At 44.6% G+C, this 22,245-nt stretch overlaps 1 protein-coding gene across 1 annotated transcript in view; it reads right to left on the reverse strand.

The window, feature by feature from the left end:
• Positions 1-673: 673 nt before the first annotated feature.
• Positions 674-22,245, reverse strand: part of LOC311232470 (F-box/LRR-repeat protein 18-like) — a 33,460-nt gene continuing 11,888 nt past the window's right edge. Inside the window, exons 3-7 of the mRNA XM_084319281.1 lie at positions 18,385-18,731; positions 16,643-16,778; positions 13,585-14,780; positions 9,750-9,968; positions 674-2,009 (exon numbers count right to left, since the gene is read on the reverse strand). Coding sequence (XP_084175407.1) covers positions 1,853-2,009; positions 9,750-9,968; positions 13,585-14,780; positions 16,643-16,778; positions 18,385-18,731 — 2,055 coding nt within the window. The 3' untranslated portion in view covers positions 674-1,852. The remainder of the gene's footprint in view (positions 2,010-9,749; positions 9,969-13,584; positions 14,781-16,642; positions 16,779-18,384; positions 18,732-22,245) is intronic.

Consider the following 22,245-nt stretch of genomic DNA (forward strand, 5'->3'; position numbering starts at 1 on the left):
CCAATGCACGATAGTCTGTAATGGGAGAGTTAGCCAAAGCCGACCGCACTTGCCATGGTAGCTGCTGTGGGAATAGCTCCTTAAAGATAAAACAAGGCTTGTGGTTGCCTGGTAGTAGAGCCAACATTCGATCCATTAGCTCCGATGGTTTAGCATCGCCCAGGCCCGGCAAAGATAGTAGCCGACGTGCACGCTCAGACTCAGTCTGACCAAAGTTTCTAGCAGAACGTCTTTCAGTGTGTCGTACTTACTTCCATCCTCTGGAGGATTCCCGAGCAGCACCGCCGAGCGCAGATACCACTTAATAATACTTTGTATCATCCTCCGTGATCCTCCGTATAGCGAACTGCGCCTCCTTTTGCGCGAACCAAACAGCAGCCTGCTGCTCCCAGAACTCCGGTAGCTTCATTGCTACAGCGTTAACACTCATGTTTGCTTGTTCAAAAATGTAATCCAGTCTTTGGAAGTGTCCAAAAACGATAGTCAGGATCACCAATGTAGGAGTGCGGAACAAACGGACTGCCAGACGGTTGTTAGATGCAATACATGCAATACAATCCTTTTTTTTTATTAGCGATCTGAATTCATATTTCATCAACCGAGTCTACCGTTGGTAAATCAGCCACCCCAGGCGCTCAGATGTGGAAAAAAGCACCCCCTATCGTCTCCCAGATGGTAATTCACCCTTTTGGATTGGACTCAATGAAGATGCATGAGAAAAAAAAAACCCGGACTCCACATTTTACTTCTCACGCATGTAACCGGAGCCGATCAGCTTCATGCTGGACCCTCAGCACAGCGTGGTTACTGTGTTTTACAGTATACACGTGGGATCAATAAAAGGATCGATTTTTGGAATGGCTATCAGGAATTGGAATAATCCATTTGGATACCATCTGATCTCAGGTAAGGAATCTATTTGACCAGTCTTAGGATAATGAGACCCGTTTTCACGGAGATATAAGCTTTTCCCCTATAATGTGATATGGCTGTTTGACTGTAAGAGCGATCAGGAACTGAGAGAATCGATTTTCAGCGCGCGGCACCAGCGTGCACACGTACACATATACTATCGATAATCTAGCGTTTATTCGAAAACTATTCATAAATAGGCCGAAAAATGACAACTTTCTAGAATATTACAGTACAGGGCGATTATCATGGAATCTCTTCTTTTTTTCCCCGTGAAAACGAGGGCTTTTCAAATGCTATAAAACGGAAATGAACCGATAAAAAAACAATCCGCTTCGACAATGTTGACTGGAAATGGGTCATTGATAATGCGACGGGCAAATTAGACACAGCCATAATTTAAAACATAGATTAGGCGATATTAATGCTAACATTGCAGTGGATGGTGGGCATTCAAGCACTAAATGTGCGCCCCCTGCTGGGCACTGAAAGTGTTAATACAATCTAATATGTCATCATGTCAACCCGTGTGACTACATAACGTCAATGCCCTCTAACCACACCCTGTGCATAACATTGAACATGGATGTGACAGAATGTGAATGTGAATTCTATTGTCCATTATTGTCCCCCACAATGGTTCATTTTAACGGTTATCGTTGAGATAGCAAGTTAGGTTATGGTTAGTTTATGGTAACAGTGTGGTTAGGGTTTGGGGCGAGGCTATCAGAAAAGTGTGTCTTGATAGTCTTGAGGTAAAGGCACTTGCCTCCTATGTGAGCATCCCGGGTTCGTTCCCCTGGGTTAGTTGTTCATGTTGTAGACCATCTCACAGAGGTGGAATACGCTATTTAAATAAATATTAGCAAGACGACGTTGGCGTAAAACGAGGTCAAGTGGTCTTTTACTGCAACTGGACATTCCTTTACGGCAGGGAGCGTCACCACGGCGGCGAAGGTGTGGCTTGGGCCACGTGGCTGTGGAATAAGGTGATCTGATCCAGGAGGGGGAGGGGCATGACTCTGATGACCAGAGGTAGGTCTTCATGCTGTAAGGGATAGATGACCACGCTCAGGGCTGGTCTCTCCGCCGAGTACCTATAGACGGAGACAGACAGACAGACAGACAGACAGACAGACAGACAGACAGACAGACAGACAGACAGACAGACAGACAGACAGACAGACAGACAGACAACAGACAGAGAGAGAGAGAGAGACCAGTGAGGTTAGTGTCTTTACACACCTGTATATCTTGGACAGGTGTGTCGGAGGAGTGTAGGTCTCACATCAAAAGAGTAATAATAACAATAAATGGGATTTATATAGCGCTTCTAGAACTCAACGTCGCTGTACAAAAGGGGCGGGGCTAGTGAGACAAACAACATACAGGCTGGGGGGGGGGGGGGGGTTAATGTCCTTGGCTCAGGAGGTAGAGCGGTCATCTGGTGATCGGAAGGTTCCCGGTTAGATTACGGCAGCGTGTCGAAGTGTCCTTGAGCAAAACGCTTAACCCCTAACTGCTCCCGATGAGCAGGTCGGCACCTTGCGTGGTTACCTCCACCGTCAGTGTGTGAATGTGTGAGTGAATGGGTGAATGTGAGGCATAAGTTGTAAAGTGCTTTGGATAAAAGCTGTTATATAAATGCAGTCCATTTAGTCCATGTTATATCAAAAGTCCTGTACACTTGTCTCGTCTTACAATCAACTAAATTGAGTACAATGTTTTGGGTCAAGGGGTCCGATATACTGATGCTACTGATATAAACAACTCCCTTCTTCCTGTAAGAATCGCACAGGATTCTGAAACATAACAATATAGTTGCCATCGGTCGTTGGCCAAGCTGAAAAGTTCGAACTCGTCATAATTTTAACCCTAAAAAGTTGTTCGGAGGGGGGCAGGTGGCGCACGGAGATTACGTTCGTCACCAACACCGGGAGACACTAGGATTCGCCTGTTCGAATCCAGCTCCCGGCGTTGCTATCAGCTTGGCTGTCCTCACGCTGATACAATTGGCTGTATCAGGGGGTGGGAAGCTGAAGGGTGGGTCCTGGGCGTTGTGGACAGCGACCCCTACAGTTCGGTCGGGGCGCCTGCTCAGCGAGGGTTGGATCTGAGGAGAGATAGTGTGGCCTCACACACGCTACACTCTCCCCGGTGAGAACCTGCGCGGCCAGGTTGGCCTGCCCCAGGCTGCACATGCGTCGGAGGAAAGCATGTGACAGTCTCTGGTCTCCCGGACCAACAGTAGGGGAAAGTACGCAACAACCAGGAAGGGTGGGATGGGAGAAAAATCGGGAAAAAAGGAGGGGAAGAAAGATAAAAAAAAAAAAAAAAAAAAAAAAAAAAAAGGTTGTTCGGAAATTTTGCCCTTACCGGAGACCTCACGCCTAACACTAACCGCAAACAGTAGTGGAAAACCTACTTTATCATCATCGATCATATTTACATTTACATTACATTCACATTTAGTAATTTAGCTATGCGTGTGTCAATGTGTGAAACAAGTCAGCAGGAGGGGTACACCTAAGGCGGCTAAGGGTAAGTGGTATTGTTCTTCTAGGAGTGCCGCACTCTGAGTGCATAGTAGTATCGATTTATTAGCATAGTAGGTAGTAGTATAGGCATAGTAGCATTAGGGATGCACCGATCCGACTTTTTCAGTCCCGATACGATACCTGGGTTTGGGTATCGGCCAATACCGATCAGGCCACGTGAGCGGATCGGCGCAGGCGAGAAATCCGCTCTTCGCTCTTTAAAGCTTGGTCCGCTCCGCTAATCGCTCATGTTGACCCCGCCCCCAAGTCGCTCTCCGCTCGCTCACCTTGAATCGAGCGCTCCCCGCTCCCCGCGCCACATCGCTCGGCAGCTTTTTTTTTTTAATTTTTTGAGCATGATGTAAATTAGCTCAAACTACAACAGTCTACACCCCCTGGGCCCCTTAACAATTGTTTGTATTGAGCCGCATTGTAATTGTACCCATTCTGCAATGTTAAATAACGTTGTTTATCCATTCACTAGCTATTAAGCGATGATAGCTAGCCTAGCCACAATGCTATGGTCGCTGCCATTAACGTTAGCATGTAAGCTAACGACAACAACAATGGCGTCAAAACCTTTTTTAACAGGATGTGAGTGACAAAGCCTGAACAGGATATCACAGGTTCACCCTTCTCATTGGTTGAAAATGGCCTTCATGTTTGTACATCGCCATCTGTTGCTTTGGCATTGTACTACATGTATATTACATCAGTGTTAAACCACTGTGAGCGGCCTGGACGTCGCACAGACCCATTTTAAAACCCACTCCTCGCTCGCGTCAAAACCGCCCGCGCCGCTCACGTGCACTGATACTAGGGGTGGGACGATACATCGATCCAGATCGATACATCGATGTAATTATCAACAATCGAATCGGATCGATGCGATGTAATAAGATCGATTCATATCGATACTCTTATTTTGAAAATCCTGTGGCGAGTCTCATATCCGCCCAAGAACAACAGCAGTAGCTCCGTGTGTGTAGACGTTACAGCATAGCATTCTCCCTTTCTGTGTGTGTGTGTGTGTGCGCGCGTCTTTGGAAAGACCAGATGAGGTCAGAGGAGTTCGATGTTTAAATGTTATTTAAACATAAACAATATAATACATAATAAATGTAGGCCTATACATGATCATGCAACATCAACAAATTGTTGTAGGAACGGTTTGGGAGAGGGAGGTTGTGAGTTTTGAGTTCCAAAAAATGTAGCTTAAAGTTTAAAGCTCAATACATAAAAACGTGGCACTTTACAGTGAACAGGAGGTCTATTTGTATTAAAAACAATAGATTGATTTTCCTTTAAATGTCTGGAAGAGCTCAAAAATACAAATGTCAAATGATATTTTCATTACCTTTTTTTTGTTGATCTAAATGTTACTGATTGTGTTAAATGGGCATATGATATCATCTCATATCGATCGCAGGCACCTGAATCTAATCGTATTGTATTGTATCGTGAGAGACTTTGTGATATCGGCAAATATCGTATCGTTGTCCAAAGAATCGATATCGTATCGTATCATGATGAAACTGGTGATTCCCACCCCTAACTGATACCGATCCGATACCTATTGTCCAAATTTATTTTACAAAAAAAATAAAAAAAATAAATAATTGTATCAATTTCTTTTATATTAACACTTTAATCGCCGATGACGTGTTTAGACGTCATTCCTCGCCATGCTCATTCTGCCGAAAACGCCGTAACTCGTCTTTGATATCAATAATTAAAAAATCTGTGATCGAAATCATATTTCTCCTCCGGAGACATGAGATGTACTGGTGAGCTCCACTCAACTGTCTAACGGTTTGAGAGCGCCATCTGGTGGCCGATCGGCCAAGAGGGAGGGGCGCGCCAAACAGGAAGTGCTCATCCATAATCCGTCCGGGCACTCGCGATCGGTAGCCGGACTCCATCTCAACACACTGGATAATCAATCGCTCGCCCTAACTCAATAAACAACGTTATTTGGACGTATATAGTATTATACAACCTGGAAATGGTTCATCAGGATCAACATCCCATAATCGAAAACTGTCTACTCCACGCTGATCGTCCAACGGCGCGAGGAAGATATGGTAAGATCCAGCGTTATTTTCTAACGTATTCTATACTAACTGATCTGATGATCATATGACCCACACTAGATGAATGGTATAAAGTTGCCCACGGAATTATAAACGCCCCCTCGCCCATCCGGTCAATATCAGATGAAACGTAGTAACTTCTAGAAGTACCTCCAGTTGAAATTTTTCATCTGGCAACGATCGCTACCAAACTGTATTTGATCATCAATATAATGCATTTGGAGCTATAAATCAAGTTCTGGAGAAAGCTGCAGAAAACGATAAAAACATACTTATACTTTAGACCATATTTTAGTATGAATATGTGAATGAAAAAGTATATCGTTGCTACACCCTGAACAATGGATATAGGACATTGAAAGGGCCATAATAATGGCAATTTAGCAATAGAATTTAAAAAGTTATAGCCCTGCAAAGAAGGGGAACTTCTCCATAGACAAATAGAGCTGGCTAGGGATGGTAAATTATGAATTTGAACCATGGCGATCAAAGTGTTAAAATATATTTAGTTTTTAAGAATTGTAAAGGATCACAAGTGTGTTTTTGATTTGTTGTAAACAAAGACAGAAAATAAACTTCTGAGACTGGGATAATTCTTTTGTGCAAGGCTACATCAGGCTTGACTTAAAACATTACTTTCCTAACTTAGTGAAACTAAATGTAACAAATGAATACAGATATAAATGTACTGAATGGTTATTTCTTATTTTATTTATTATTTAAAAAAATCAATTAAAAAAATATCCGATATATATATATATTTTTTACCGATACCCGATCCAGCTATTTTACTGATATCGGCGGCCGATACCAATATCGGATCGGTGCATCCCTAAGTAGCATAGCACATAACAGTAAAAGACAGTAAGAAGGTTAGTTTTATTATATTGATAGTGTGTTTTCTTTTTAAGTGACAGCAGACAATTGGGCGGGTTTCAGCTGTCCTGACTGTGATGGTTTCAGCTGTCCTGACTGTGATGGTTTCAGCTGTCCTGACTGTGATGGTTTCAGCTGTCCTGACTGTGATGGTTTCATCTGTCCTGACTGATGGTTTTAGCTGTCCTGACTGTGGTGGTTTCAGCTGTCCTGACTGTGGTGGTTTAATTTGTCCTGACTGATGGTTGCATCCGTCCTGACTGTGATTGTTTCAGCTGTCCTGACTGTGATGGTTTCAGCTGTCCTGACTGTGATGGTTTCAGCTGTCCTGACTGTGGTGGTTTAATTTGTCCTGACTGATGGTTGCATCCGTCCTGACTGTGATTGTTTCAGCTGTCCTGACTGTGATTGTTTCAGCTGTTCTGACTGTGGTGGGAAGTTTGTTCCACCACCGTGGAGCCAGAACAGAGAACAGCCTGCTTTGTTTCTTGCAGGGCTCTAGGCTAACCTTTTTCCCAATGAGCACATGTGCTCCTAAATGAAAAAGATTAGGAGCACACAAAGAAATTTAGGACCACATAAAAATATTTAGGAGCACAGTGAAAATATTTCAAGTAACAGAGTTTATTATAATTTTTTTTTAAATAAATGTATATTTGTACTGTGCATGCATGTGCAAACGGGGACGGGACACACATCTGTGCAATAGCACATACCACCAAAGTCACTGGCCCACTGTGTGCGTGTGTGTATCTGCGTGTGCAAACGGGAATGGGACACAGACATTTGAACTATTAAGTGATTAATGCCTACTGTGGCAAAGTTGTAGCCAACAGTGACAAGGCAGTGACATTAAACAAAAAGGAGACACTGGCATTACCACCAGGGCCATCAGTAGAGGGGACTGTAAGGTGCCTTTTCGGTATACTACCTTTGCTAAAACTGTGTTCTCTGTTAAAGGTGGTAACTACTGGAATAGCCCACCAGTTGTGATTAGAGAGTGCCCCACATAACAGTCACTTAACTTTAGCTTTTGCCCCTTTTATGCATACAATGCCTATGTTTTGGCTAGTGTTGCTCTTCTAGAAAAATAATCCTTTCAGGGTTGTCTATTGAAATACTGTACACCTCCAGTACAGAAACATTGTTTATGAGTTTGCGTGTCAGGTAGACCATTGATTGACAGTCGATTCTGCCAATTACGACACACCGCTTGCACTCCGGCGCTGCAGCTGGGCCTATTGCCCACCTCTGCTGTTGATAACGCTAGCCAAGTTAGCGCATCAACGTTATGATTAACAAAGCAAGGCATTCGTTTTGTTGCATTAACGTTATATTAGGGGTGGACGGTATGGTCTAAAATTTATATCACGGTATAATTTGAAGCATAGACGGTAACGGTATATATCACGGTATCATCGTTTTTGATAAAAAAAATTTTTTTTATTTTATATAATTTTTTTTTTTTTTTTATAAAATATATATATTATATAATTAGACTTGTACTGGTATTATCTGCGAGACATCGCCACCACGCAACAAGCTCCACTGTCTGTGTGTACTCTAGTAGCCTCCAGCTACGGCCAGGATTCTCCAGAGCTGCACCTGGACCTATACTCTAGTAGCCTCGAGCAGAGCTACGGCCAGGATTCTCCGGCGCTGCACCTGGACCCTATTGTATTGGTATTATAACGTTAGCAAGCCCTCAGCTCGAATACGCATCGAATCAGTGTTATAAGACATTGATATCATGAGCCATCTGTAGCTACTGCATATATAACGTTAATACAACGCCTCAGTGAATTATTTAGTTCAATGGGACATTTCGTTTTGAACGGTGAACAAACTTGCGTTAACGTGAGCTAACAGGTAGCATACACGTCTCTAGTACTAGACTTTGTGGAGCGTTTGTTGATGTCAGGAGCTATCGGTAGCTGGCCGACTAGATACCGTTCGGTTAGACAATGCCCCATCATGTATTAAACTAAAAGTGAATAGTTGACTGGGTCATTTTGTAACGGTAGCTAAGCTAACGTTAGCTCAGGGAGACGCCGACAGCTCCCGTGTCCCGTCCCACTAGACTACTAGATCCGTGTTTACATGCGTGCGGTAGGGGCTGGCACGCCCACTGCGCGAAGCCTCCTAAATAACTTTTTCCAGTTCGCACATATCTATTATCTATGACTAATTCTATCTATTTTTAGGGGCAAATGCGAGTGAAATAGTCGCGCTGTGGTTACATGACGTCATTGCTATTTTAGAGCTGCACTACCGGTTACACGGTATACTCAAAATCCATACCGTAGAGCAAATTCATACCGTTTATACCGTATACCGTTTATACCGTCCACCCCTACGTTATATTACTATTGCTATCGATAAATCTAGGTGTTCTAAAATCTATTGCTATTGGTAAGACTAGAATAAGTTACATTAATTTAATGTTACTGTCTCGGGAAATTCTCGCATATCGCAATGGCGGACTTTCAGGAAGTAAAAAAGAAAATGAGAGCTTCGATTGGTCATTTCCTTTATTTCCCTTGAAACCAGTCACGTCACTCTACTGTGATTGGACCGTTGGCTTGAGTGCAATGTGGGACTTGTAGTTTTAAATTTTTCCGGTTCGCACACACATATTTCTAGGGGCATATGCGAGCAATATGGTCGCACTGTAGAGCCCTGTCTTGGACCCCCCAGGAGCCTGAATAGGTCTCAGGCAGCCATAAGATGCAGCGCATAGGGGTCTTGAGGGTGTGTTGTTAGAAGATGCAGAGCGTAGGGGTCTTGAGGGTGTGTAGTTAGAAGATGCAGAGCATAGGGGTGTTGAGGGTGTGTAGTTAGAAGATGCACAGTGGAGGGGTCTTGAGGGTGTGTAGTTAGAAGATGCAGAGCATAGGGGTCTTGAGGGTGTGTAGTTAGAAGATGCAGAGCGTAGGGGTCTTGAGGGTGTGTAGTTAGAAGATGCAGAGCGTAGGGGTGTTGAGGGTGTGTAGTTAGAAGATTCAGAGCGTAGGGGTGTTGAGGGTGTGTAGTTAGAAGATGCACAGTGGAGGGGCCTTGAGGGTGTGTAGTTAGAAGATGCACAGTGGAGGGGCCTTGAGGGTGTGTAGTTAGAAGATGCAGAGCGTAGGGGTCTTGAGGGTGTGTAGTTAGAAGATGCAGAGCATAGGGGTGTTGAGGGTGTGTAGTTAGAAGATGCACAGTGGAGGGGTCTTGAGGGTGTGTAGTTAGAAGATGCAGAGCATAGGGGTCTTGAGGGTGTGTAGTTAGAAGATGCAGAGCGGAGGTAGGACACACACAAACACACACACACAGAGAGAGAAAGACTGACCTGTCCAGTAGCGTTTTCTGCAACGTACGACAAGCGACCAGGTTCCCGCCCATAAACATGTGGCACATGACAACGTCATGGCAACGCTCCATGAAGGTCTCCACGGCGACGGGGTCAAAGATCCCACTGCGCGAGATGAGGCAGACGCGGCGTAGACGAGAACAGCACGACAGAGCCTGGAAGAAGGGTCCGTTGGCCCTCAGGTAGGGCTGCTCTAACCTGGGGAAACACACAGAGAGGCACACGATCAACACAAGCCAGCAGCACTGTAACAATAAATACTACATATACCTACACTACCACCCCTAATGACCACCACAACCCAACATGTAGATAGATAGATGCTACATATCCTACCACATGGCCCCTAATGACACCACAACCCAACGTGTACTGTAGATAGATACAGACCGTAGTCAACACAAGCCAGCAGCACTTTCACAATAAACACACACATTATCACATTCAGAACCAATTTCTATTTTGAGGTCACGATTGGATTTCTTAATGCGTTAAAATGTATTCATACCACAGAGCTCTAATTAATTATATACTATACACAGCAGAATACACATTTTATTTCAAAGTCATAACAATGAAAATTTGCCTTAGATATTATAATGACTTTATTCATATAATGCAACATGAAGAGGGATATAGAAGAGTAGTGTCTAGATTCAATAGCCAGTAAGTAGTGTCTAGATCCAATAGCCAGTAAGTAGTGTCTAGATCCAATAGCCAGTAAAGATGTTTTCATGGGAATTGTCACTTTTTGGCCAAGCTGCAAAGCCATAACTTGTCATAATCTTCAAACACAAAATACTAACCCTAATGATGAGCATAAGCACTCAATGAAACCCACTCCCATTGCCAAAAGAAAGTCTAACATGCCTATAGACACTTACACTATGGAACTACACACTATATGAATGTATTACATGGCCCATAATGGCCCCCAAACAGCATTGCCAACTTCAACAAAGCTGTGGCCCTTTGATGTGATACCTCCAGGTAGGGCTGGGCGATATAACGATAAATATCGCGATATATTTTAATAATCGATATCGAATATCGAAATAAAATAAAATCGAAAAATCGTTTTTTTATTATTATTTTTTTTTACCTGCAACAGGGCAGTTTTAAAACCAGAGACAGTGGACAGACTTGTCTTTCTTGCCTGCAACTTAAAGTAATGGCTTTGCTTGTCCAAATGACAATACTGACCAAATTCAGATTTCTTTTTCTCTTGTCCATTTATTTTGTTTGCTTTCTAATTTAAAATACATTTTGAAACCGTCTGTACACAGTAGGCTATGTGTGCTAGCAGAACTAGACTCCAGTCACGAGTCACAGTGCACATGTGCGGTGGTTTGTCCACCAAAAAAGCGCCAAAAGATCGAAAATAAACTAGCAGAGCCAGAACTGTTCAACTCCTCTGGAGCCACAGCCAGCAGAGAAGCCGGTTTACTTTAGCTTTTAAACCAGCTGCAGCCTGAGAACTGGAGTGTGAGGGGATGTAACACTAAAGATGGCGGCAATGACAAAGAATTGCTGCAAAAGAAACATACATCTGTTGTTAAAAAAAAATTAAATAAAAAAAAAAAATGTTTTTTTTTATACTTATAACAATTCGATAATTATCGATATCGAGAAATAAAATAAAATTATCATATCGTTATCGCGATATGATTTTTTTCCATATCGCCCAGCCCTACCTCCAGGTTTTGACAACGATGCTACTACATACCTACCACATGGCCCCTAATGGCCACCACAACCCAACGTATAGATAGATAGATGCTACATATCCTACCACATGGCCCCTAATGGCCACCACAACCCAACGTATAGATAGATAGATGCTACATACCCTACCACATGGCCCCTAATGGCCACCACAACCCAACATGTAGATAGATGCTACATACCCTACCACATGGCCCCTAATGGCCACCACAACCCAACGTATAGATAGATGGATGCTACATACCCTACCACATGGCCCCTAATGGCCACCACAACCCAACGTATAGATAGATGCTACATACCCTACCACATGGCCCCTAATGGCCACCACAACCCAACGTATAGATAGATGCTACATACCCTACCACATGGCCCCTAATGGCCACCACAACCCAACGTATAGATAGATGCTACATACCCTACCACAGGGCTATTCAACTGGCGGCCCGCGGGCCAGATCCGGCCCGCGGGATGATTCTGACCGGCCCGCCAAAGATTACATGATTAAAAAAAAAAATTTCAACGTTAACACGCACAATTGAGCCAAAAGTCACTCAATTAATGACAGATTTCATTGATAAATTGAGGGAAAACTTTGCAAGTCGATTTGATGAATTTGACATGTCCAGAGAATTGATGCATTTTGTGAGCAACCCATTTGCCAATGTAGCTGCTATTTCCACAAAAGGACAAGAGTTCCTTGCATCACTTCACATTGATGAAGGTCTCCTGCAACTTGAAATAATTGACATGCAAGCATCATCTGCTCTGAAGCAGGCACTTGAGAATGAATCCACCACAACATTTTGGATAAAGTGTATTCATGTCAAGACATTCCCCAAAATAAAAACGCTGGCAATATCTGTGCTAACAATGTTTGGCTCAACATACACCTGTGAATCCAGTTTCTCTCACATGAATGCCATTAAAACAAGCAACCATGCCTCCTTGACAAATGAGCATTTGCATCACTGTTTGCGGGTAGCCCTCACTTCCTATGAACCCTCTTTCTCTGCCATTGCCCAGTCAAAGAAGTGCAATCGCTCTCATTAGATGTGTGTATGTAGGCTAGGCCTGTCTGCCCCCCACCCCCCTGATGTTTGAGAGTTAAGAGTCGACAATAAGTGCTAATAAGATGCTGTGATTTGCTGTTGTTGCACAGAAATTAAGCACTTTTTCATAAGCTCAGCTGCACTATAAATGTGTTTTTTTGTTCAAGTGTTGATGTTAGAATGTTCAGATGCACAGGAGATGTTGCAGTTGTTGCACAGTCATAAATGAAGCACTTTTTGCAGGAGATGTTGCAGATGTGGCACATAAATGAAGCACTTTTTTTGAAAAGTATACTACTTTTGCAATGTAGTTAAAGGGGAACTATCTTATAAATGGCCTTTTTCAGTGTTTAGCATTGTTTCCTAGCTATGTGGACTTATATTAATATGATCTATGTCTCTAATTCTCATATTGGCGCATTCTTCCAATTCTCCTCTCACAATATTCACCCTCACTGAACTGAGTCATCTGAAAATGTGCTGATTTGTGATGTCAGAGAGACACTGCTGCATGATAATCAGCTGAGTTTCCACACAGTTCCCACTGTGGTTGGAGCCCATGAGGCTCAAAACGGCTTAAGATCTTGAGGTAGAAAAATGCTGTTTTTGAGTACTTGATTAGAAATACAAAAAATTAAAAAGAAATTACAGAGGTGTTCCATAAACCCACAGGAATTGTGTAAAAGTGCCCAAATAGTGAAAGAAATAGTAAAATAGTTCCCCTTTAAATAAAAGTTGTGAAAATGTGGTTGCGTGTTGTGTCAAGTGTATATTATATTCATAGCACAGGGAGGCGCCGTGGCAGTCCGGCCCCTGGCCCCTTGGGTTTCTGACAATGTGGCCCCCTGAACAATTTAGTTGAATAGCCCTGCCCTACCACATGGCCCCTAATGGCACCACAACCCAACATGTAGATAGATAAATAGGCAGTGAGAGCCAGCAGGTCACCATTATTATAATTCTATCCCTTAATGTACGAGCGTTCTTCCCGGCTATGAGATCTAGAGAGACGCTACCATGCGGAGGTTCCCTCTGACCTGAGCTCCTGTAGCTGTGTGCAGTGCCTCAGCGTGTCCAGCAGGGCGGGGGCGTAGGTCATGGCCTTCAGGGACCCCAGATTGGCCAGGGACAATGCCTGCAGGTCCTTGCAGCGCTCGGCCACCCGTGCCAGCCCCGTGCCCTTGAGGACCCCCGGCAGGCCGGCCAGGGTCAGGCGGCGTAACCGCGGCAACGCCTCCAGCGCCGCCACATGCGCGTCGCCGACCCCCCGCGTCCACGCGCACACGCCCCGGGGCTTCAAGCAGGCGCGCTTGCACGCCTCCAGACGGGGCAGGGCGGAGATGAACCCGGGACCCGTCAGCTCCAGCGTCTCCAGGGAGGGGCAGCCGGTCAACAGCCTCGCCAGCCCCGAGGTGCCATCCGTCAGCTCCAGCGCCTCCAGGGAGGGGCAGCCGGTCAACAGCGGCGCCAGCCCCGAGGTGCCATCCGTCAGCTCCAGCGCCTCCAGGGAGGGGCAGCCGGTCAACAGCGGCGCCAGCCCCGAGGTGCCGTCCCCGGCGGGGGAGGAAGGCTCCGAGTCCGGCCTGTACGTCGGGAGCCCCACGCACGGAGCCTTCTTCAGGCCGAACAGCGAGGTGGTGTTCGCGGGGGCGACATGCGCGTCGGAACCGTCCGACAGGGCGCAAGCGGGCAGCGCCAGGGAGCGCAGGTGTCCTAGTTTGGACAGACTGGCACACAGGTGCGTCTCCCCGCTGTGTCCGGGCGTGTTGTTGTCGTGGTGATAGTGCGTGTGAGTCAGGTTGAGGTGCCTCAGGTTGGGACAGCTGGTCACCAGCCGACTCATCGTGTCGGCGATCAGCTCGTCTTCCCCGCGCACCGCGCTGCACTCTGGGTAAGGGACGTCGCTTAACCCGCTGAGGTTGAGGCTGATGAGTTGCGTGGCGTCTTTGATCCCGCCCTCTATCAGCGATTGGAGGACCTCCGCCCGTAACGCGGGGCAATGGTTGAAGCCGAGGTGCTTGAGGGCGCTGCCCTGTAGGGCCCGCTGGAGTGACCGCGAATCCAACCAAGAGCGAGGAAGCTGCAAGGTCTCAATGTTAGTGTGGAATGAGGTGGGGACCCCACCCCAGTGGGCGGGGTTTGGGCCGGGGACCGACACCAGGAAGACTTGGAGACGCTCGGGGACACGAACGCTGAACACAGCCAGGTAGAGAAGGAGCAGAATCTGGTTTACCTGAGGACATCACACAGAGAGGAGGGAATTATAATCTGCTTTACCTGTGAACATCACACCGATATATATCATCCCTGATATACAAATGATGTGGTCTCACACACACAGAGACAGAGAGTAGAGCAATATGAAATCCGTTTTATTTTTTCCAAATTCCATAATTCTTTTTTCCAAATTCCGTTTTTTCCGTTTTTATATTTCAGAATTCTGTATTTTGCTTTGTACGCTCATTTTACCATCAGAAATAGTGTCTAAGTGGGAATGAATTTTTTTTTTTATTTCCACAATTTAATAAGATATAACAGTCCATTTAATAGGGCTGTCTTAAATACTTCGAAGCTTCGTTCGATGGGCATGGGATTCGAAATGAAAATAAAATGTGATTATTAAAAAATATATATATATATAAATGATACATATTTTTTTTATTTTGCTAAATCAACTCTGCCTCTCTTTGTTAACTACAACAAGCAATGCTGTTTGTTATTTAAGATTAGGTCGGACTCGGCACTGACAGATTTGTGTTCATTGTGCTGCTTTTATAAAGCCTCAAATGATGGCTTACAATATTTCATGAAAGCAAAGTGTTTTGTTTGATTCCATTTTTATTGCTCAATTCCGCGATTCCGTCCGCGATTCCGTGAACGCGGATTTCATATGGCTCTAACAGAGAGACAGACAGACAGAGACAGAGAGGCAGACAGAGAGACACAGAGAGACAGACAGAGAGCCAGACAGACAGACACAGAGACAGACAGACAGAGAGACAAACAGACAGACAAACAGAGAGACAGACAGACAGAGACAAACACAGAGACAGACAGAGAGAGACACAGAGACAGACAGACAGGCAGAGAGACAGACAGACAGGCAGACAGACAGACAGAGAGACAAACAGACAGACAGAGAGACACAGACCTACCTGAAGGAAATCGATGATTTTCATTTGCATAGATATGAGTTTTAAGAGGATAATATCATCATCACCACCATCATTATCATGTATGTGTGTTTCCAGCCAAAACTGTGCAGACAGAGGGCCGTTATCAGCTGGGTGGAACAGAGAGAACTAGGGGGGATAATATCAACAATTGAGCGGTTGCTATAGTGATCTGGGTCAAATAGCTGTGGTCAAAGACAGCACTGCTTATAGCCATCTGAGAGCAGCCAGGTCAGAGAGGTAGAGGTGGTGGAGGAGGAGGCGGTCAGAGAGAGAGTGTGTTAGCAGGCAGTCTGTCTCCACGATAGTAAGCAGAGTGTGTGCATGCCAAGGTCATTGAGCACATAACACTGATAAGGACTGCAGAATGGTCAGAATAGAAAAGTGGTTGACATCCATAGAACAGACGTCTAGTGTGTGTTTAAAGGTGAATAGCAGTTGCCATGGCAGCGTCACATAGTAACGAGGAAAGTGGAAGTTATAATGAGTGTCTTCCGAGTGTACGTTAGCGTTGATAAGACTTTCATCCCTCTCCACCCTCGCTGGGTGGGGGAGGGGAGTGACACCTCATCACTAGCTTCGGCTAGCAGATATGGTTGTTGGCTACGACAAGGCCGCGACGACCACCGAGCGGGGTAACAGGAGATCATTAGAATAATGAATTTAGTGTTCCATCAAAGACTTTTCAAGGACAATACGAGATGGGTAACATCTGAGGCTTTTGTTTATGTAATAAACAACGGGTTCCAAGAAAGGTAACATGTCTGACGGTGTGAATTATTATGATTACGGATTACATTAAAGGGGAATGACAAAGATTGTACAGTCAGTATGAGAGGACGTCAAAGAAATAAACACAACACAGAACTACACAAGCCAACAGATGAAGAGGTGATACTGGCTGATTGATCGAAATCAGTACCTCTCCTGGGGCCAGTGTAGCACTGAACTCCTGCAGCTGTTGGTAATGAGGCACGGTGTTCTGATCCACCATCAGCTGGCAGCAGACACGCGCCCCCTCTCTGGTCACATCTGGGATGTCAAACTGCAGCGCCAACCTGGGGCCAGTCACACACACACACACGTACAGTACACACACACATGTACAGTACACACACACACGTACAGTACACATACGCACACGTACAGTACACACACACAGTACACATACGCACACACATTTGATAAGAAAACAGGAAAAGGGTTGTTATTGTTATTACTCTTGTATGGCATTCAGAATGATTGTGAATAAATACAGTCTGTGCTATAATAGTCACTTAAACATTTGTTGAGTGGCAGAGTGGCTAAGTTGACTATTTCCTATTTGTTCAGGGATTTATTTCCCCAGGATTTTCAAACAAGATGGTGCCGAGTCACAGCTAGGGGGTGGTCCAGAGGGCGGGGGGGCAGAAAGATTTGCAATAAAGAAAGCAATTTGCTGTAATTTCCTGCAACTTAAAAAATCATTTGGCGCACCCAAGTGGCGACCCATGTAACGCGCTGGGTCGCGAAGCGGCCGACCCGGGTTCGATTCCCGGACCCGGCGTCCTTTGCAGAATGTCTTCCCCCCGCTCTGTCTCCCGTTCTTCCTCTATCTCTCTCTCTACCGGACTGCCCGGTAGTACAAACTAATAAAAATCTACCAAAAACACAAAAAAAAAAAAAAACTAGGGATGCACCGAAAATTCGGCCACCGGAAATTAGCGGCGGAAAATGGTTAAAAAGGCTCTTTCGGCTTCCGGCCGAAAAGGGTTTTAGCACCGAAAATATATCACTGAATGTCAAAGAACAGGGTTACGTAACGTTCGTAACCTAAAGTGTTGTTGTGATGACGTAATCAAAACGTGCAACGTGTAACGTGAGCAGCTTGGCAGCTCTTCCTGCGTTCTGCAGCCTGTGATAACTAACTCCTCTTGGGAGTCGCGCTGTTTCTATAAACTCCGCGAGCAACACATCCAATAAATGCGTCTTTAACATGCTTTATATCCTCGCCATTACTATATGCCTGTCGCGGTTAAAACCTTTTGAACTAACGTTAGCGTTAAGCTAGCTAACGCTTCCATTCCTCGTAAGCTACGTCATCCCCCGCTAAGAGTCATGGGAGATGTAGTAAATACAACAGTCCTGTGTATGTGTCTTTATGCAGATCGTTATGCAGTTTTAAAGCACCGTGGCTTTGTTCTGAATGCACTTTGTTGTAGTTATGCTACAGAGAAAATAAAATGCACTTGACTTTAATGCACATTTTGTTGTATGCAAAGAGAATTTTTTTTAATTGTACAATCTTTCAGCAGTCATTCTGGAATTAACGTATGCATTCAAAAGTGCTGAATAAATGTTTTATGGGCCATAAGTGATTATTAATATTATTTAAGTAAAGTTTTGCCATAATCATGTCTTTTGCCATAATCAGGTAGCTAAATTATTTTTATTAAAAAATACATTATATATATATTAATCATTTTCGGCCTTTCGGCATTCGGTTTTCGGCCAACCGTTTCCTATTTTTGGTATCAGTTTCGGCCAAGAATTTCCCATTCGGTGCATCCCTAAAATAAACATAATTTGACAGCATGTGTAAACATCGTCCTCATCTCTCAGGCACCTGGTCCAGTACCAGAACACAACCAAGCATGTGTGGTGGTCGTCTGGGGGGGTTCTAACCTGCGGAGTTGGGCGCAGTAGGGCACCACGCCATAACTGGGCGTCAGGAGTGTCTGTCTCAGCTCCGAGAGGCGGCCCAGCGAATCGACCGCCTCCGAGCTCAGCTGGGCGGAGCTGAAGCCCGGCGCCACGTCGAACGCCAGGGACTTGAGGGAGAGGGTGGAGAGGAGGTGGGACAGGCGGAGCGACGTGAGACGACAGCCGCTGAGGTCCAGGTGCGTCACCGTCCGGCAACGGACCAGGTGCTCCATGGTGGAGCCGGAGAGCCAATAGCAGCCGCTCAGGCTCAGGGACTGAACGTGACCAGCCAGCTGCTTCAGGGTCTGCCTCACAGACAGGTCACTGGCCTGGGAGGAGGAGGGGAGACAACCACACAACAATAAACCCAGGCAACAACCGTCCTATATGGTTAACTATGTGTATGGTTAACTAAAAGTGTATTTTTTTTATATATATATATTTTGTCCTGGCAACATATTTTGACTAAATATGCCTTGTTTTATACATGTGTATTGATAACAGTGCTGTAATAAAATGTTCTAATAAATATGCATGATCAAGTTCAACAACGTGTGCTTTTAGTTTGATATTCCTTAATTCCACGTTGAAATTACGCGATACATTAAGTGTGGGGTCGCCAAAAGAAATCCTAAATAAAATGGGGTTAAAAAACGTTGTGAACCCCTGGTATGTAGACTATCACATGCCTCCTCCGATACATGTGGAGTCGCCAGCCGCTTCTTTTCACCCGACAGCGAGGAGTTTCACTGGGAGAGCGTAACACGTGCGAAGGGTCACAGTATTTCCCCCAGATCCCCTCCCTGCTGAACACGCGTCCAGTGACCAGTAGGAGTCGCTGTTTGCAATGACCAGGACACATACCCCACTGGCTTCGCACCCGCGAACACTGACAATTATTGTGTTCGTAGGGACGACTGACCAAGCCGGAGGTACCGCTGACAGCTGGATTTGAACCCAGAGCCTCTGCAGTGGTAGTAGGCGAGTGCTTAGACCTCTACGCTACCCAGCCGCCCTAGAACAAAAGTGTCTTTACACAGAACTTATACCAGGTTATCGGTTTGAGTTCTGTGTAAAAACGTCAAGCTGGAGAAAAAAAGGGTTAAAATAACCCGGGTCTGACCCGCCACCTCACGACCTAGGACAAAAGGAGGGTTAAAATAACCCGGGTCTGACCCACCTCACGACCTAGGACAAAAGGAGGGTTAACATAACCACGGTTATTTTGCGCCACGGTTCGGTACGTACCTCGGTTTTGGGGTCACGGTTCGGTACGAGTTCGGTACAACAGGACATTTTTTTTGCTCCACTTTTTCTCCTTATTTTACATTTTTTCTCCGATCCCAATTTCGCTTTGCCAATTCTCCCCTCCCCTGTCTCGAACGTTGCTAGATTATGCCTCCCACTGGTCGGCTGCAGTGAGGACCAAGCCTTGCATCACGTGTCCCCTCCGGTACACGAGGAGGCAGCTGTCGCATCTTTTCTAACATAACCACGGTTATTTTGCGCCACGGTTCGGTACGTACCTCGGTTTTGGGGTCACGGTTCGGTACGAGTTCGGTACAACAGGACATTTTTTTTGCTCCACTTTTTCTCCTTATTTTACATTTTTTCTCCGATCCCAATTTCGCTTTGCCAATTCTCCCCTCCCCTGTCTCGAACGTTGCTAGATTATGCCTCCCACTGGTCGGCTGCAGTGAGGACCAAGCCTTGCATCACGTGTCCCCTCCGGTACACGAGGAGGCAGCTGTCGCATCTTTTCTAACATAACCACGGTTATTTTGCGCCACGGTTCGGTACGTACCTCGGTTTTGGGGTCACGGTTCGGTACGAGTTCGGTACAACAGGAAAAAGATATTTATAATAATTATTATATATTTATTATTATTATTATAATTATAATGATCTTTTATTAAGTTATACTTAGTTCCACCTAGGCTTGGCACGGTAGTCAGTGATACCAGTGTTATTCTGTGTTCAGGCATCCACTGAGTAAATTAATTGCCCACCAGCCCCCACCCCCACCGGTGTATAGTTTCAGTTTCACTTCTAGAGTAGATATGACTTCACGTGAAGCAGAGAAAGACTCTAGAGAAGAGATGACATCTTACACAACAATGGCAGAGGATTTATCAATATTTTGGATTTAAACACAGCAGCAGCTCGACTGGGGAGGAGCTCAGCAAAAGTATGTTGTGCGTTTTTTTGTCTGATCAGCTGTGAGTGAAAGTCACGCGGAAGAAAGTTTGTGTGTGTGTGTTATTTGGCGAACAAGAAAATGATGAACATTTTCAGTAATGACCCTGTTGTGTTACAAACATATTTTGGGAAGGGGTGAATTTGGAGTTTTAAATCAAATTCTGCACGCAAAAAGAAGTTCTGCATATGCGTTCCGTTAGGCTATGTGTCCACCAGGGACGTTTTATGAGTTGTCAGTAGGGCTGTCTTAAATACTTCGAAGCTTCGAAGCTTCGTTCGATGGCACAAGCTTCGAACATTAAAAAAAAAATCGAAGTTTAAAAAAAAAAAATAAAAAAAAATATTGATTTTTTTTTCACAAAAAAAATTCTCAATTTTTTTTTTTTACTTCGATTTGTGTGTGTGTGTGTGTGTGTGTGTGTGTGTGTGTTGTGTACTACCCATCCCAGTTAGGACAGCCGAATCCCGTCCAATCTTTCGCTGTCGACTAAAGACTAACTTCTTCAACCATTATCTGAAATGATGATTAAAAAAAAAATCTAACCGTGACTAACCTTACTGTCATGCACTTGTCCTAATAAACTAACCTACACTGTAACACGCAACACTTTGATGAACATTGTTACTCAGCTGATAGAGTTGTACCCTTCTTGCTGTCTTGTCGTACAGAACTTGTAAGTCGCTTTGGATAAAAGCGTCAGCTAAATGACTAAATGTAAGTGTGTGTGTGTGTGTGTGTGCGCGCGCGCCTTGTAGAATTCCACGCATAAGAAAGAAAGATACTGGGATGAATAAACAAAATAGGAAATAAAATGTAGAAATGCATGCAATACATAAATAAATATGAATCTCCATATATGAAATATAACATTTAGATAAGGTGCTACTGAGATGTTTTGGTGAGTTCTTTGTTTTTTTGTGGAAGTTGCCCTTCTTAAAAATGCATGAACATTCACTGATAATTGGTCTGTAGTGGAGTCTACAAGGTCTACATTGCCGGACCATGTAGAATCCGGACCTTGTAGACTGACATAATTCTGTGCATAGTTTAGTCTACACAGGCCATATTTCAAATAATCAAAATCGTACTTCATTCATCTTAAACATTCTTGATTTGGGGGATTGGTAGTTCCCATGAAATCTGAAGTTGTTCAAACGACAACAGCGATCCACCTTGAATTAAATCACACAGCCGAGTGAAACCTTGTTGGATGCGTCACAGTCACGAAAGGGGCTACTTAATTAATTAATCCAACCCACTTTATTTATAGAGCACATTTAAAAACAACAAAGTTTACGAAAGTGCTGTACAAGTCCCACAACATAAGATAAAAAAAAAAAAAAAAAAAAAAAAATCGAAGCTTCGAATTAAAAGCTTCGATTGCCAAAAAAAGCTTCGAAGGTCAGCCCTAGTTGTCAGCTCCTTTCTGTCATTCATTTCTATGCTGGAGAAGCGCCAGGCGCGCTCCTCTTCCCAGCGACGAGCCTCGTGTTTTTTTTTTACTTTATTTTTTTAACTTTATTTTTTAGCGTTTATCGCTTTTCTGGTCAAGCATGACCGACAGAAACAGGTTGAAATGGGATGTAGAGCAGGGGAAGACATTCTGAGAAATGACGGCGGGTCCGGGAATCGAACTCGTGTCC

Source organism: Notolepis coatsorum (genome assembly GCF_963971535.1).
Source record: "Notolepis coatsorum genome assembly, chromosome: 7".
NCBI classification, from domain to species: Eukaryota; Metazoa; Chordata; class Actinopteri; order Aulopiformes; family Paralepididae; genus Notolepis; species Notolepis coatsorum.